Genomic DNA, 15,439 nt, shown 5'->3' on the forward strand with positions numbered 1-15,439 from the left:
AAAAAAAAAAAAAAGTACTCTGACCAGACCGCACCCATAAGTTTTGTGAAGAGTAGGCATTACCATAGGTGTGATATTTGTGGATAGAGTGAAAGCTTCCAATTTACTCATGAGTGGTACAGACAGATCATTAAAAATATAATATACTCTGGCTCTTGCCCACAGAGCCTGCCCCAAAAAACAGCTGATAAACGGAAGAAGGAGATGGCCAAACAGAAGGCTTCCCCTGAAACCAGAAGACAGAAATTGGAAGGTAACTTCTTTGCTGTGTTTTAAAGCACGAGACAAAACATGGAGAATTTCATATTAACGGAATAGGCATCTGCAGTTTTGGAATTTGTGGACACAGTAAAAGCCCAAGTGGTAAACAAGGGGATTTTTACTGCAGTTAGGTGTTACAATATGCCAGAAACTTCAGTGGAATTTTCTTTTAGCGTCATTGTTTCTGCACTGTTTGAGGGTTTTTTTTCGTTTCTTTCTTTTTTTTTTTTACCTTTTTGTATGGCAGCTGAACCACCTGTAACTTTCAAACTGTTTGTTGGAAACCTGAATTTTGACAAAACTGCTGCTGAACTAAAAACAGGTCTCAGTGAATTTTTTGCTAAAAATGATCTCACAGTTGTTAGTGTCAGTTGGCTCGTCCAGGTAAATACCAATAATTTAAGAACATTAAGTTTACCAACCTGGCATTATTATCCCTGGAGAAATTAGGAGTTCCAGTAGCTTTCTATTTTATTGTGGGTTTTGTCTTGTCACATCCTTTTGTTACCTGCTCTATTTTTTTTTAAAGATTTTATTTATTTATTTGACAGAGAGAGAGGCATCACAAGCTGGGGGCAGGGGGCAGAAGGAGAGGGAGAAGCAGGCTCCCGGCCGAGCAGGGAGCCCGATGCGGGACTCGATCCCAAGACCCTGGGATCATGACCTGAGCCAAAGGCGGACGCTTAACCGACTGAGCCACCCAGGCGCCCCTTGTTACCTGCTCTTGAGCCCATGGTGGGGTTTTACCTCAGCCTCTTGCAGTTCACGGTGAGACGGAGAGTATAGTAGACTCATATCCACAGGGATATGTTCTAAGACCCCTGGTGGACGCCTGAAGGCACAGATGGTACTGAATGAACCCTACTTACGCGACGTTGGTTCTTTTACATACATAGCAGTGATAAAGCTGAATTTATAAATTAGCCACCATAATAGATCAACAATAATATAATAAATTAGAACAATTATAACAATATCCTGGAATGGAAGTTACATGAATGTGGTTTCTCTCTCTCAAAGTCGCCCTCCTTGTGATAATGTGAGATGATAAAATGCCTCCAGGATGAGATGACTGAGGTCCACGCTCAGGCGTTGTGACCTCTAGCTAGAGCACTGTTGGCCTCTTGATGCTAGGTCAGAAGGAGGATCATCTGCTTCCAGACCACACAGTTGACTGTGGGTAACTGAAGCCATGGATAAGAGGGGCTCATATATTTAAAAATCCTTCAGTGGTGGGCGCCTGGGTGGCTCAGTTGTTAAGCGTCTGCCTTCTGCTCAGGTCATGATCCCAGCGTCCTGGGATCGAGCCCCACATCGGGCTCTCTGCTCCGCGGGAAGCCTGCTTCTCCCTCTCCCATTCCCCCTGCTTGTGTTCCCTCTCTCGCTGTGTCTCTCTGTCAAATAAATAAATAAAATCTTTAAAAAAAAAAAAAAATCCTTCAGTGGCTCTTAGAAAATCCATTAGATGAAACTCTGCTATCCCATTTTTTCCAATTGGAATGTTAAAATAATCCCGAGATTTTCCTTGTTGTTACAGAAACGTATTTTCATGATTTTCCACTGTGAGCAATGTTATTTGCCCAGAATTATTTTAAACCAAGTCACACCTTTAATCACAGCCCCCTAGCTATGGTGGCAAATATAGGTCCTGCATCACTTCTGCTTTTTTGCCAAGTTGCATTTTATCTTTCTCACTTCTTTTGCATCAGAAGCATATTTCCTGGGTGTGAGCATATTTTATAGTACTCAGACTGTCTTAGGTAGGAACAAAAAGATAATAATAATAGTGAACATTCATTGAGCACTCACCGTTCCAGGCATTATTCTTTGTTCCTTATTTATATGAACTCATGGAATCTGGTAAGACAGCCCTGAGTGGTAATTACTGATACTATCCCCATTTCACAAAGAAGATTTAGGCACAGAGAAGTTAAGTAATGTGCCCAGTATCACACAGTTCAAAAATGGCAGAGCTGGGATTTGAGCCCAGAATCTGGCTCCAGAGCCACAGCTTCTGTCACATTGTGCTTACAGGTTGTGTTAACTATATTTTGCATTATTGTTGCATTTGCAGTAAATAAGAATTCCTTTTGCATTAAAAAATCTTTTTGTAATAGCCCTTGGGTTTGCTAACACATTCCTCATTAGGAGTGATATTTTTGTTCCAGTTCACAAATGCAGATGGCTCTTTCTTAAAACAAAAATTCACAACCTTACAATTTCAAGCTTCGTTTTCTATAGCTTTTGTTTAAATTCGGTCAGTCGCTAAATAGAAAAGTAATAAAGATTTCAATAGGTGAATTTGCACCGACTCAGTCCTTGCTCTAGAACAGGGTTCCTCAATTTTGGCACTACTGACACCAGATAATTCTTTGTTTTGGGGACTGCCAAGTGGATTGCAGGCTATGTAACAGCAGGCCTGGATTCTACCCACCCCCACCGCGTTCTAGAAGCACCCTCTAGCCCTTCTCAAACTTGCCTGGGGGTGAGAGCCACTCCTCTCTGGTTACTTTATGGCATTTGTATTGCTAGTTGGTGGAGCCTTGGTTTTAAATTGTAAATGACTCACTGCTGATTTCCACTTTCACATCCAGTATGACTAACCAACCCAAAGTCATATGCCTTTTGATCTTACCTAGGGGTTTTTTTCCTTTTCTTTTACATCTCTGTAGGAAATTCGGTTATGTGAATTTTAAATCTGCTGATGACCAGGGAAAAGCCTTGAAACTTAGTGAGACAAAGGTCCTTGGCTATGAAATTAAATTGAGAAAACCGAAAGGAAAGGAAGTAAAGAAAGATATGCAAACAAGGTAATTTGTTTATAGATACCTGTGTATCTAGACAAACTCTGGGTCAGGAATGAGTCTCGGATTCTTATTCAGTCCAAGTAGTCAGTTACCACCAGGTCACCTCCTTGCCCAGCACAAACTTTGTCTACATTACTCTCACCCTCTGTGCTCAAGCTGGATGGCTCACCTTCCCTGTCATAATGTTCTTTGTCTACCATACTCTCTGTCTTTATGTACCTTACCTTCTCTGTCATAATGTTCTCTCCAGAACTCATTCCCCGGCTACCTACAACCCATCCATAGAATCTCAGCTTAAAGGTCACTTCCTCAAGATCAGAAAAAGTTTCCCTTACTTCCAGACTAGGTTAAGTCTTTTTGGGGTGGGGAGGGGTGGTTAGGGGGGAGTTTCTTTCTTTCTTTTTTTTTCCCCCCTGAGAGAGCGAGAGAGCGTGGAGGGGCAGAGGGAGAAGGAGAGGGAGAATCTTTAAGCAGGCTCCACACTCAGTGTGGAGCCCAACATGGAGCTCAGTCCCACAACCCTGAGATGAGTCGGATGAGTCGGATGCTTAATCGACTGAGACACCCAGGTGCCCCTCTTTTTTTTTTACTTTATTTTAAGTAATCTCTCCATCCAACATGGGGCTCAAACTCAAAACCCCGAGATCAAGAGTCGCATGCTTATCTGTCTGAGCCAGCCACGCGCCCCTAGGTTAAGTCTTTACTGGGTGTTCTCATTTCCCTTTTTACTTTTCTTTTTTGGCACTTACCAGAGTTTGTAAGTATGTGACTTTGCTTACTAGCCTTTTCCCCCAACAAGACCACATTCCTGAGAGTAGACGCCAAGTCTGTATTTTCATGTAGCCTCTAGCACAGGCCGTCGCCCAGATATGTGTTCAAAGATTTGTTAAATGAGGGAATATGTATTGCTATTAACACTCTCCAACTCCTGGAGAAGTATTTTTTCTCCTTTAGAGAACTTTGGATGATTATTAGATCTGAACTCAGACTAAAAATACTCTTTTGTGTTACGTAGGTTGGAATGCCAAAACACTTTTGATCCAGAACCTGTCTCACAGAGTCCCCCAGCATGAGTTAAAAGAAGTGTTTAAGGATGCCTTTCAAATCAGATTGGTGAGCAAGGATGGGATGAGTAAAAGGTGTGTTTTGTACCTATATTGAAAAAGAATATATTTCTGCTGGATTCAGACATAACAGAATTTCATTACATTCTCCTAAATCACTTACACCTGATTTTAGAGAAGGAAAAAGTAGTTATCCAACCTTTCTGCCAGCAGGCATAAAAAGCTGAAGGGGGCATCATAAATGGACAGCCAGAAGCTTCTAGAAAACTATAGTGGTGTCACTGAGAAATGAAGACTTACTCTACGAAGTTCAAGGTTGAGGATTAGAGGAGTTCAGTCATAGGTTATTTCCATTTTTCTCTCTCCAGGGTTGACTCTAGTAAACCAACACGCTTGCTGATTTGCCCGGACAGGGGCAGAACAGAGCATTAAATCGGCCCATTAGAGCTATGTTGTAACAATTAATGAAACACTAGCGCTATGTAGCTAGGCTTTTGGTAGAGTAAGAGGGTGAATGTGGTAAAATTAGGAAGGATGGAATGGGATGTATTTTGGAGGAATTTTCTTTTTTTTTTTTTAAGATTTTATTTTTAAGTAATCTCTACACCCAAACTCACAACCCCGAGATCAAGAGTTACATGCTCCACTGACTGAACCAGCCAGGGGCCCCTATTTTGAAGGAATTCTTAATGAGGTGCAGCTTGCATATCAGGATTACACATACATTTGAGTGAAAATTGTTGGTATAGGTGAACTCTAAAATAGTCTATATCTGTATATTCTGAAGAACATAATCTCTAGAAAAGAATCCTGCCAATTCAGAAAACAAGTCTGAAAGGATACATCCCGTATTGTCAGCAATTTGCTATTGTCACTGTTTCTTTCTTTTTTTTTTTTTTTAAGATTTTATTCATTTATTTGGCATAGAGAGCAGGAGAGCACAAGCAGTGGGAGTGGCAGAGGGAGAGGGAGAAACAGCCCCCCACCCCGTCAAGCAGGGAGCCCGATGCGGGGCTTGATCCCAGGACCCTGGGATCATGACCTGAGCCAAAGGCAGTCGCTCAACCAACTGAGCCACCCAGGCGCCCCTATCGTCAGTGTTTCCTGTGAGGAGATTTGGGGGCTCTCCTATGCTTGTAGTCAGCAACACTGGAAAACGACAAAACAAAAAATTGCTGCCAAAAGCCATAGAATTTCTCTATTGTTAATTAAGTTTTGATTACATATACTTAAGTCTTTAAATTACTCCTTTACATGAGGTATTATTACAAAGGGGAATTAGGAGATGCCAGGGAATTCATGACGTGTTAAATAAAGCATAATACCTATGTCAGAAGTGAGCGTGGTGCACTCTTCAAGAATATTCTTACTCAACAGATCCTTACTCCATATCTTTCACCAAAGTAAGTTAAGGTCCATGAAAGATTACAATGAAAATATGAAATCATAAAGTACCAGAGGGAGACCTAGAGATTGTTTTGTTTGTTTATTTTTAATAATCTGCAAGAGGGGGAGGCCTGTTAAGTATGACACAAATCCTGGAAGTCCTAAAAGAACAGATAAATTTGACTGCAGAAATACAAAATACATCTACATGGGGAAAAAAAATCCCATAAGCAAAGTCGAAAAACAAGTGACAAACGAAAAAAAAATTCATGATTTCTATCAAAATTGAGGGCTAATTTGCTGATAGATAAAGTGCATCTCACAAATCAGTAAGAAAAAGACCAACAGGGGCACCTGGGTGGTGCATTTGGTTGAACGTCCGACTTTTGGTTTCGGCTCAGGTCGTGATCTTGGGGTTTTGGGATCGAGCCCCATGTCGGGCTCTGAGCTCAGCGTGGAGTCTGCTTGAGATTCTCTCTCTCCCTCTGCCCCTCCCTCCCATGTTCTCTTTGTATCTCTCTCTAAAAGAAATAAGTAAATCTTAAAAAAAAAAGAAAAGAAAAAGACCAACAACCCAGGAAAATATTGGCAAATTATGAACAGGAAGATCACAGAAAAGTAATTTTCTCTTGAACGTAAGAAAAGATACTTAGCCTCACTCATACTAAAAGAATTGTAAATTGGAATGCAATTTTGATTTAGTTTACATACAACATTTTACCTATTAGATGTTAACAATCAAAAGGTGTATTCCATAGTATTGAAGAGGGTTGGAGAAACCGGCATGCTCAGACGTTGTTGGTAGAAGGGAAATTCGTGAAGTCTCTGTGAAGATGAGTTAGTATCTATCAATTATAGTTGCATGTACCATTTTATCCTGCAGTTCCACTCGATCAGAGTGGGTGTAATGAGAAAGGCAGGCAATAGCAAGTGTTGGCAAGGCGATGGGGAAATTGGAACCCCCGTTCATTGCCAGTGGGAATGTAAAATAAAAGAGTGCAGTTGCTTGGGAAACTGGTTTTGGCAGTTTCTCAATGTGTTAAACAGAGTTGCCGTATGGGGCAGCAATTCTGCTGCACGGGGTAAACATAATGAAAACGTATAGCCACACACTTCTACACGCGTGCAAGATTACCTTCATTCATAATAGCCGAAAAGTGGAAACAACCCCAAATGTGCACCAGCTGATGAATGGATAAACAAAGTGTGGTATTTCCTACAAGGTGATATTATCCTGCCATAAAAAGGAATGACGTACTGACACATACTATTACTTGGATGAATCTGGAAAACATTAGGCTAAGTGAAAGACGCCAGACCCAAAAGATTGCATGTTCATATGATCCAATTTATAAGAAATGTCCAGGATAGGCAAGTAGCATGGTAGTTGGGCCAGGGGATGGGAATGAGTTAGAGGGAATGAGGAGTGACTGCCGGTGGTTACTTTGGGAGAGGATAAAAACGTTCTAAAATTAAAGAGCCCTTTTTTTTTTTTAATTTTATTTATTTATTTGACAGAGAGAGACAGTGAGAGAGGGAACACAAGCAGGGGGAATGAGAGAGGGAGAAGCAGGCTTCCCGCGGAGCAGGGAGCCCGATGCGGGGCTCGATCCCAGGACCCTGGGATCATGACCTGAGCCGAAGGCAGATGCTTAACCAACTGAGCCACCCAGGCGCCCCAAAAACGTTCTAAAATTAGATCATGGTGATGATTATAGAAGTCTGTAAACATACTAGAAACCATTATACACTTTTTTTTTTTTAAAGGTTTCATTTTTAAGTAATCTCTGTACCCAGTGTGGGACTTGAACTCACAACCCCGAGATCAAGAGTTGTACGCTCCACCGACTGAGCCAGCCAGGCGCCCCTCATTGTACACGTTAAATAGATGCATTTTATGATATGTAAATTATATCTCAGTCAAGCTTTGAAAAAGAGTGTGTGTATGTGTATGTTTGCTTTTTATATGTATGGCATGTTACCTGTACGGATAGAAATTGGGCAGAAGGCACACTTCACCATATCCTTTTCTAACTTTTGCATTTTGAATCCTGTATGTGTATTACTAATTCAGAAGACAATAAAAGTACTAAATGTTGACTATTCTTTTTTTTTTTTTAAAGATTTTTTTTATTTTTATTATTTATTTGACAGAGAGACACAGCGAGAGAGGGAACACAAGCAGGGGGAGTGGGAGAGGGAGAAGCAGGCTCCCTGCAGAGCGGGGAGCCCGACGCGGGACTCGATCCCAGGACCCCGGGATCATGACCTGAGCCGAAGGCAGTCGCTTAACTGACTGAGCCACCCAGGCGCCCGAAATGTTGACTATTCTTTCTTCTTCCCCCCCACAATTGTAGGATTGCGTATGTTGACTTCAAGTCACAGGCTGATGCAGAGAGAGCCTTGGACGAGAAGCGAGGAACAAAGATCGGTGGGCTTGCTGTAGTTCTGGGCCATGTTGAAGAGAAAAGCCAAGGCCGAGAAGGGAGAGGTGAGAAGCCCAGCACATGGAGAAGTAAGGGATGCTACAGCTCTGTAGACTGAGACTTGCCAGGGTTATCAGCAGGGTTCCCCAGAGAGGGGCTAGCAGGAGGATAGGGACACTTCCATACAATGTCTGCCTGTATCAGAAATGTGTAAGTCATCCTTCTATTAAGCCAATGACTAGTGTCCTAGTTAACTATAACCATGAAGTCTGCAAAAACATGGCACTTTGAGATCCATCAGCTTAGCTCCCCTTCTTGGGTACCTTCTAGGATTCTGTTTGGACAGGCTCTTAAACCTGTGGTTTCAGAATTCAATATTTAATTCTCTTCAAGTAGAGTTTTTGTCTGGTTTAAATCAGAGACCCCAAACCAGTGTCCCTAAGCTGCCTAATCTGATGGGTAGACGTCGTAGCTTATCTAGTATTCACAGGGAAAAAACCCCACAATTTATTATGAATATTTTTAAGAATCAAGGAGTTTCACATAAAAATCTGGATTTCCAGCTTCTTTTGTTGCGGCCTCAGAGAATCAGTGCCCTGGGGCTGTGTTCCTGCGTGTCTGCGGTCATCTGCACAGGAGAATCAGAGGTTTCTTCTTAGCTGTTCCCCACAGCCCCCACGATTCGCTCAGTTCTCTCCTACTTTGAAGGAGTGAACAGCACACTTACACTTTGAAAAAATAGTCACTATGTTTCTCTTGCAAAGTAGTACTTTTCTCACCGTAAAGGTGACATTTTAATATTTCTTATGGGTTTGTGTCCTTCAAAAGTGGGAAAACGAAAGCTAGAACAAGAAAGCCACACGTTTCAAGAAAAATGGGAGCGAGCTTATTTCTTTGTGGAGGTCAAGAATGTTCCTACATGTTTAATATGCAAACAAAGTGTGTCTGTGTCGAAGGACTTGGACCTCAGACGCCATTATAAAACAAACCATAGTAGGAATGATGGGTATACTGAAAAGATGCGTGATAAAAAACTTAACAAACTGAAAAAAAGACTGAAATTTCAACACGACTTACTTTTGAACGTGAATAAAATAAATGACGCTGCTATGAAATGCAGTTATATGTTAAGTGAGAAAATTGCCCGGGCATCGAAACCTTTTACAGACGGCGAGTTTATAAAGGAATGTCTCTTGAGGGCAGCGGAGATTATGTGCCCTGAACAGAGACAAGCATTTGCCAATCTGAGACTAAGTGGTAATATTGTTTCACAGCGTGTTGACAGTAGGGCAGTGAATTTACAGGACAAGCTGCAAGAGAAAGCTAAATCATTTGTGGCTTTCTCCATTGCGGCTCATGAAGGGGCTGATGGAGCTAATGCCCCCCAGTTGGCTGTATTTATTCATGGTGTTGATGGCACTTTTGATGTGACGGAAGAACTTTTGGACATGGTTCCCATGACAGGCGCCACGTCAGGAAATGACTTTCTTGTCTGTGTTGAGGAAAGCCTTAAAAAATTTAATGTAGACTGGTCACAATTAGTAAGTGTTAACACAAATGGCAATTCGGCACTGGTTGGTGTTGAACAACTTGTTACAAAACTTAAATCTAAAGTGTCAGGGCTTTGCAAAGACATGGAACTGAAGTCCATGCATGGCCTCATTCTCCAGGAATCACTTTGTGCTAAAAAGTTAAAAATGGATCATGTCATGGACATAGTGATTCACAGCATAACCTGGATCCGGTCACATGGCTCAGACCACAGAAAGTTCAGTGCTTTGTTCAGCGAGTTAGATGCACAGTATGGAAGCCTGTCTTGCTCCATGGGACATAAGTGGCTGAGTCGTGGCATGGTGCTCAGGTGGTTTTTCAAACTGTTGGAAGAAATTGATTTTTTCATGTCTTCTAAAGGAAAATCGGTTCCTCAGCTTACTAGCAAAGATTGGGTCAAAGATTTAGCCTTTTTGGTTGACATTATGACTTACCTAAACACATTGGATATTTCTCTGCAAAGACACCCACAAGTGGTTACACAGATGTACGATTCAATTTGCTCCTTCCTAAGAAAACTGTGTCTTTGGGAAACTCATTAGGCAAGGAACAATCTGGCCCACTTCCCTAAGCTGAAATTAGTTTCTGAAAATGAAAGAGATGGCCAGAACTATATTTCCCGAATTAAAGAGTTGAAGACTGAATTCCAAAAATGGTACTCTGATTTCAAATTTTATGAAAACGAGCTGACGTTGTTCTGTTCAGTTCACCTTTCTCGATCAACATTAATAACGTGAGCGAAGAGCTACAAATGGAAGTTCTTGAATTGCAGGGAACACCCTACTGAAAACGAAATATGATGGTGTCGGGACCCCAGAATTCTATAAGTATCTTGGGAACAGTTACCCTAAATATAAAAACCACTGTGCAAAGATTCTGTCCATGTTTGGAAGTACGTACGTTTGTGAGCAGCTCTTTTCTGTCATGAAACAACATAAAACTAAATATTGCTCCCAGTTAAAGGACTTGGAGATGAATTCTCTGCCACAGGTTGCTGCACAAGATTCCCAGCCTTGACCTTGGGGCTTAAGAAGGGAATGTCAGGTGTCAGATTTCAAATCTAAGGAGAAAGAAATTATGAGACTTTAAATAATTATTTCTACTTCCAAATTATATTTGTTCAACGTCAAATTTAAAGTGCAATCTCTGGCGTCCTATGTTTGTATTTATCACATATGAAATGAAGTTTGATTATACCTTGGCAGTTTATTTTTCCTGTATTTGGCCTTTCTGCCCTTTAGAGTGATTCAAGTTGATAAACCTCTGCCCTAAAAGCAGCCACGTTTTTCCTAAAGGCACTCATGAGCCAGGGATGTGAACCAGGGAGTGAGCTGGATGAATGGGATGTTTAGATGCCTAGCGCAGCTCTGTCCCCAAAGATGACAGACCTGCCGCTCTGATCTTGGGACTCAGGCCAGTTTAACCCCACCCTCCACCCCCCAACAGAGCGGGGACAGCATAGCCAATACTCACCTCTGGGTTTCTTTGGTGTTTCCATTTTGGATTTACACATTTCTTTGATATTTTAACATTGTTGGTTAGCATTAGAATAAATTGTGGTTGGCCCCAAAACCATTCTGCCTCCTACAGGCAGGGATGGGCATTGTCTTGGCATCAGGGCCACCCCAAGGGGATGCAGAATGAGGCCCATAGCTACCATCAGGGTTTTAAAGAGCTCTGTGACCCAAAAGGTGTTTTTCCACTGTGAAACTGGGACAGGACTCTCACTGTTGCAGAAACTGTATCTTGAAAAATCAGTCCAATTATAGAAGTGATATATACTTATTGTAGAACATTTGGAAACTATAAAGAAATAGAGGGGAAAATCTATAATCTCAACAACCAGAGGTTACCCCTATAAATATTTAGGTATGTTTGTTTCTTTCAATTTCCTATGTATTATTTTATATGGTTGAGTGCATTAAGTCTGGATCATTTTGTAATCTGCTCCCCCCTCCCTCCCTCCCCCACTTAACAGTGAAATCCTGGGGCACCTGGCTGGCACAGTCAGTCGAGCATGCAACTCTTCATCTCCGGGGTTGTAAGTTCGAGCCCCATGTTCAGTGTAGAGATTACTTAAAAAATAAAAAAATAAAATCTTAAAAACAAAAACAGGGGGCGCCTGGGTGGCTCAGTTGGTTAAGCGACTGCCTTCGGCTCAGGTCATGATCCTGGAGTCCCTGGATCGAGTCCCGCCTCGGGCTCCCTGCTCGGCAGGGAGCCTGCTTCTCCCTCTGACCCTCCCCCCTCTCATGTGCTCTCTGTCTCTCTCATTCTCTCTGTCTCAGATAAATAAATAAAATCTTTAAAAAAAACAAAAACAAAAACAGGGAAATCCTAAATATCTGTCAGTCTTCCAAGCTCAAGTTGAGTTTATTTGCTTGCATCAGGTGTGTACTGATGGGCCTTTGCCAACCAGGGTGAGTTCTCTTGGCATCAAATAAGCCATAGGTGATTTCCAGGTGTGGGATCCCTTTTCTGTTCTGCCATGTTCTGAGAAGGCCAGAGAAAATCCCTGCTGTCCAGGGAAGGGGAGGCAGAGTGCATCTGATGACACTCAGGACAGCCTTTTTGGGCAGAGGTTCTGGGACCATTAATGAGTGTGAAGAAGCCCCGCTTTTAGATCTGACCTTAATCTCTGCAGCATTTGATGCCACTGCCCACCTCTTCCCTCCCCTTGAAATCTCATTCTCATTTTTCTCCTTCCTCTCTGAATGCTTCTTTTCAGGCCCTCTCCTCCTCCTTGAATGTTGATTTTTCTCCAATGACTTTTTCTCCCTATAACTTACCTGCTCAGTGGGGAGTGCGATGTGGGACTCCATCCTAGGACCCTGAGATCATGCCTGAGCCGAAGGCAGACAGTTAACTGGCTGAGCCACCCAGGGGCCCCTACCAGTGACTTTTAACCTTTTTGAGGAGAAGAGGACAGGGGAGGTCAGTCAGGGCTCTCTTCAAGCAGTGGTTAAAAGATACCAACCTTCTTCCAATAATTACGTACATGTGTACCTACACCTGTGTTTTTTTTTTTTTTTTTTTTAGATTTTATTTATTTATTTGACAGAGAGAGACACAGCGAGAGAGGGAACAGAAGCAGGGGGAGTGGGAGAGGGAGAAGCAGGCTTCCCGCAGAGCAGGGAGCCCAATGCGGGGCTCGATCCCAGGACCCTGGGATCATGACCTGAGCCGAAGGCAGACGCTTAACGACTGAGCCACCCAGGCGCCCCTACACCTGTGTTTTTATTACACTTTCAGGAAGTCCCCTTGGAACCATCTAGTCCCATGACTTAATTATTATGTGCAAGGCTTCCGTTGTGGAATCTCGAGCCCCACTCTTCCTTCTTCTTCTTTTTTTTTAGGTTTATTTATTTGAGAGAAGAGAGAGTGAGCAGGCGGGGGGGCAGAGGGAGGAGAGAATCTCAAGCAGACCCCATGCTGAGTGCAGAACCCGATGCAGGGCTTGATCTCACAACCCCAAGATTGTGACCTGAGCTGAAACCAAGAGTCAGCTGCTCAACTGACTGAACCACCCAGGTGCCTCAGCTCTTCCTTCTAAATGCCAGCCTGGAAGCTGCTGGACCTCTCCATTGGGATGTCCCACAGGCCATTTCAATGTGTGGTGTTGACGATTGAATTCATCATTTCTCTCCCCAGCTCCTAAACCAATTCTCCCCTGGTTTTCTTATTTTAGTGAATGGTACCATCATGTACCCAGTTCTGTCTCAAGCCAGAACCCTGGCAGTCATCTTGGACTCCTTCTTACTCATTTCCCATTTCTATTTAGTTGCAAAATCTTGTTGATTATACTACTTAACTAAGGTTTCAAATCTTCCCACTTCTCTACAATCCCATTTGTAGTGAACACTCCGCTAGCTGGGACCACCATCATCTCTTGCTTGAACTTCTACAAAAACCCCAAAATGGTCTCCCTGTTTCTAGTGTCTCCGTCTACAACTCTTTGCCTTCAAAGCATTGTCCACCCAACAGAGTGACCAAAAAATAGGGCAAAACAAAAAACTCAAATTAGGACACATTACTCCCCTGCTTAACATTCTTGGCTACTTTATCATTTATAATAAAACCCCAACTCCTCTAACTCAGCAACAAAAAACCAAACAACCCAATTTAAAAATGGGCAAAGGACTTGAATAGACATTTCTCCAAAGATGAACAAATACAAAATAAGCACATGAAAAGATGCTCAGCATCACTGATCAGTAGGGATATGCAAATGAGATACCTCCTCAGACTCATTAGGTGGCTGCTATCACACAACAAACAGAAGACAAGTGTTGGACAGGCTGTGGGACTATAAAATAGTGCAGCCACAGTGGAGAACAGTATGGTGATTCCTCAAAACCTAAAAGTAGAATTACCATATGATCCAGCAATTCCACTTCTGGGTGTATACCCAGAAGAATTGAAATCAGGATCTTGAAGAGATATTTGTATACTCTTGTTCACAAGAGCTAAAACATGGACACAACCCAAGGGTCTCTCAGTGGATGAATGGATAAGCAACATGTGGCATATACATATAGTGGAATATTATTCAGCCTTTAAAAAGGAGGAAATTCTGACACATGCTACAAAATGGATGAACCTTGAGAACATCATGCTAAGTGAAATAAGCCAGTCACAAAACAAACAAACAAATACAGGATGATTCCATTTATATGAGATACTTAGCATAGTCCGAATCGTAGAAACAGAAAGTAGAATGGTGGTTGCCAGGTGTATGGGAGGGGAAATGGGAACTTCATGTGTAATGGGTATGGAGTTTTAGCTTTACAAGATGAAAAGAGTTCTGGAGATGGATGGTGGTGGTAGTTGCACACCGTTATGAATATATTTCATACCATTGAACTATACACTTAAAAATAATCAAGATGGTCAAGGTTATGTGTAGTTTACACAGTTATTAAAAAAAAAAAGAAACAGAAAAAAAAACAAAGCCTGAACTCCTTACCTACCATGGGACTACAAAGCCATGTGTAATAGGAGGTCTCCTGTCTCCCTGATCTCTTATCTACTTTACTCTTCACTGTATACCTGCCACTTGCCTTCTTTCTGTGCCTTGAGTCCTTGGACAGAGCTGTTTCTGGAATATTCCTCTCCAAGTCTTCTGACCACCCAGGTCAGAGCTTCAATGTTGCCTCCTCAGAGAAGCCTCTCCTGGCCCACCTTGGAGTGACCACCTCCCCAGTCATTTATGCTTAAGGTGGTTTCTGTCAGATTCCTTCACTGTAATATTACTTGTTTGTAAGTTCTCTCAAGGAGAGATCCTAAGAGACTCTCTAAATATCCTGTTCCTCATCCTACTTTTCCCTAGTAATTTTAGCATCTATTGCTGATTTTTTCCTGAAACAGTTATTACTGGGTATCTGCCAAATGGCAGTTTTCAGTTTTCCTCATTCTACGTTGATTGGTTGGAATTCTTTTTTTTTTTTTTTTAAGATTTTATTTATTTATTTGACAGAGAGATAGCGAGAGGAGGAACACAAGCAGGGAGAGTGGGAGAGGGAGAAGCAGGCTCCCCGCCGAGCAGGGAGCCCGACACGGGACTAGATCCCAGGACCCTGGGATCATGACCTGAGCCGAAGGCAGACGCTTAACGACTGAGCCACCCAGGCACCCCGATTGGTTGGAATTCTGTGGGGAAGACTTTTCCCTTCACCTTTTTTTTTTCTTCATTCATTCAAGTATTTATATCCGTGTGGACTCACAGATTCTTGTTTTATTCTATAGCTTCTTCTATGGATTATAATCCATTATGATCATTATTTATTTTGTCTGTCAGGTTGTCCCAGATTTGGCATGGGAGCCCATTCAAGTTTGCCTCCTGTGTCCACTGATATGGGTCCCCATGTCCCCGTTAGGATTTGAACCCTTCCTTACCTTCTAGCACCACAAGATGTGGGAGGCTCATCTTGTAACTTCCTTGCCA

The 15,439-nt window shown here is 42.3% G+C and overlaps 1 protein-coding gene across 7 annotated transcripts in view; it reads left to right on the plus strand.

Annotated features, from left to right (window-relative positions):
* Positions 1-15,439, plus strand: part of LOC115941251 (general transcription factor II-I repeat domain-containing protein 2-like) — a 34,312-nt gene that overhangs the window by 7,558 nt on the left and 11,315 nt on the right. For 3 of the 7 annotated variants that reach the window (XR_014143339.1, XM_081813405.1, XM_081813407.1), the window contains 3 exons: positions 166-253; positions 4,084-4,207; positions 7,876-8,009. Coding sequence is in view for 6 of the 7 variants with exons in the window: in XM_081813405.1 (XP_081669531.1) it covers positions 166-253; positions 4,084-4,207; positions 7,876-8,009 (346 nt within the window). In the remaining variant the exon portion in view is untranslated. Of the gene's footprint in view, positions 1-165; positions 254-4,083; positions 4,208-7,875; positions 8,010-8,507; positions 11,384-11,473; positions 14,447-15,292; positions 15,437-15,439 lie in introns of those variants that run through there. The other 4 variants (XM_081813406.1, XM_081813404.1, XM_031029166.2 and 1 more) reach the window with 4 other exon arrangements.

Source organism: Leptonychotes weddellii, chromosome 3 (assembly GCF_054177405.1).
Source record: "Leptonychotes weddellii isolate Sample4059 chromosome 3, ASM5417740v2, whole genome shotgun sequence".
In the NCBI taxonomy this organism is placed as follows: domain Eukaryota; kingdom Metazoa; phylum Chordata; class Mammalia; order Carnivora; family Phocidae; genus Leptonychotes; species Leptonychotes weddellii.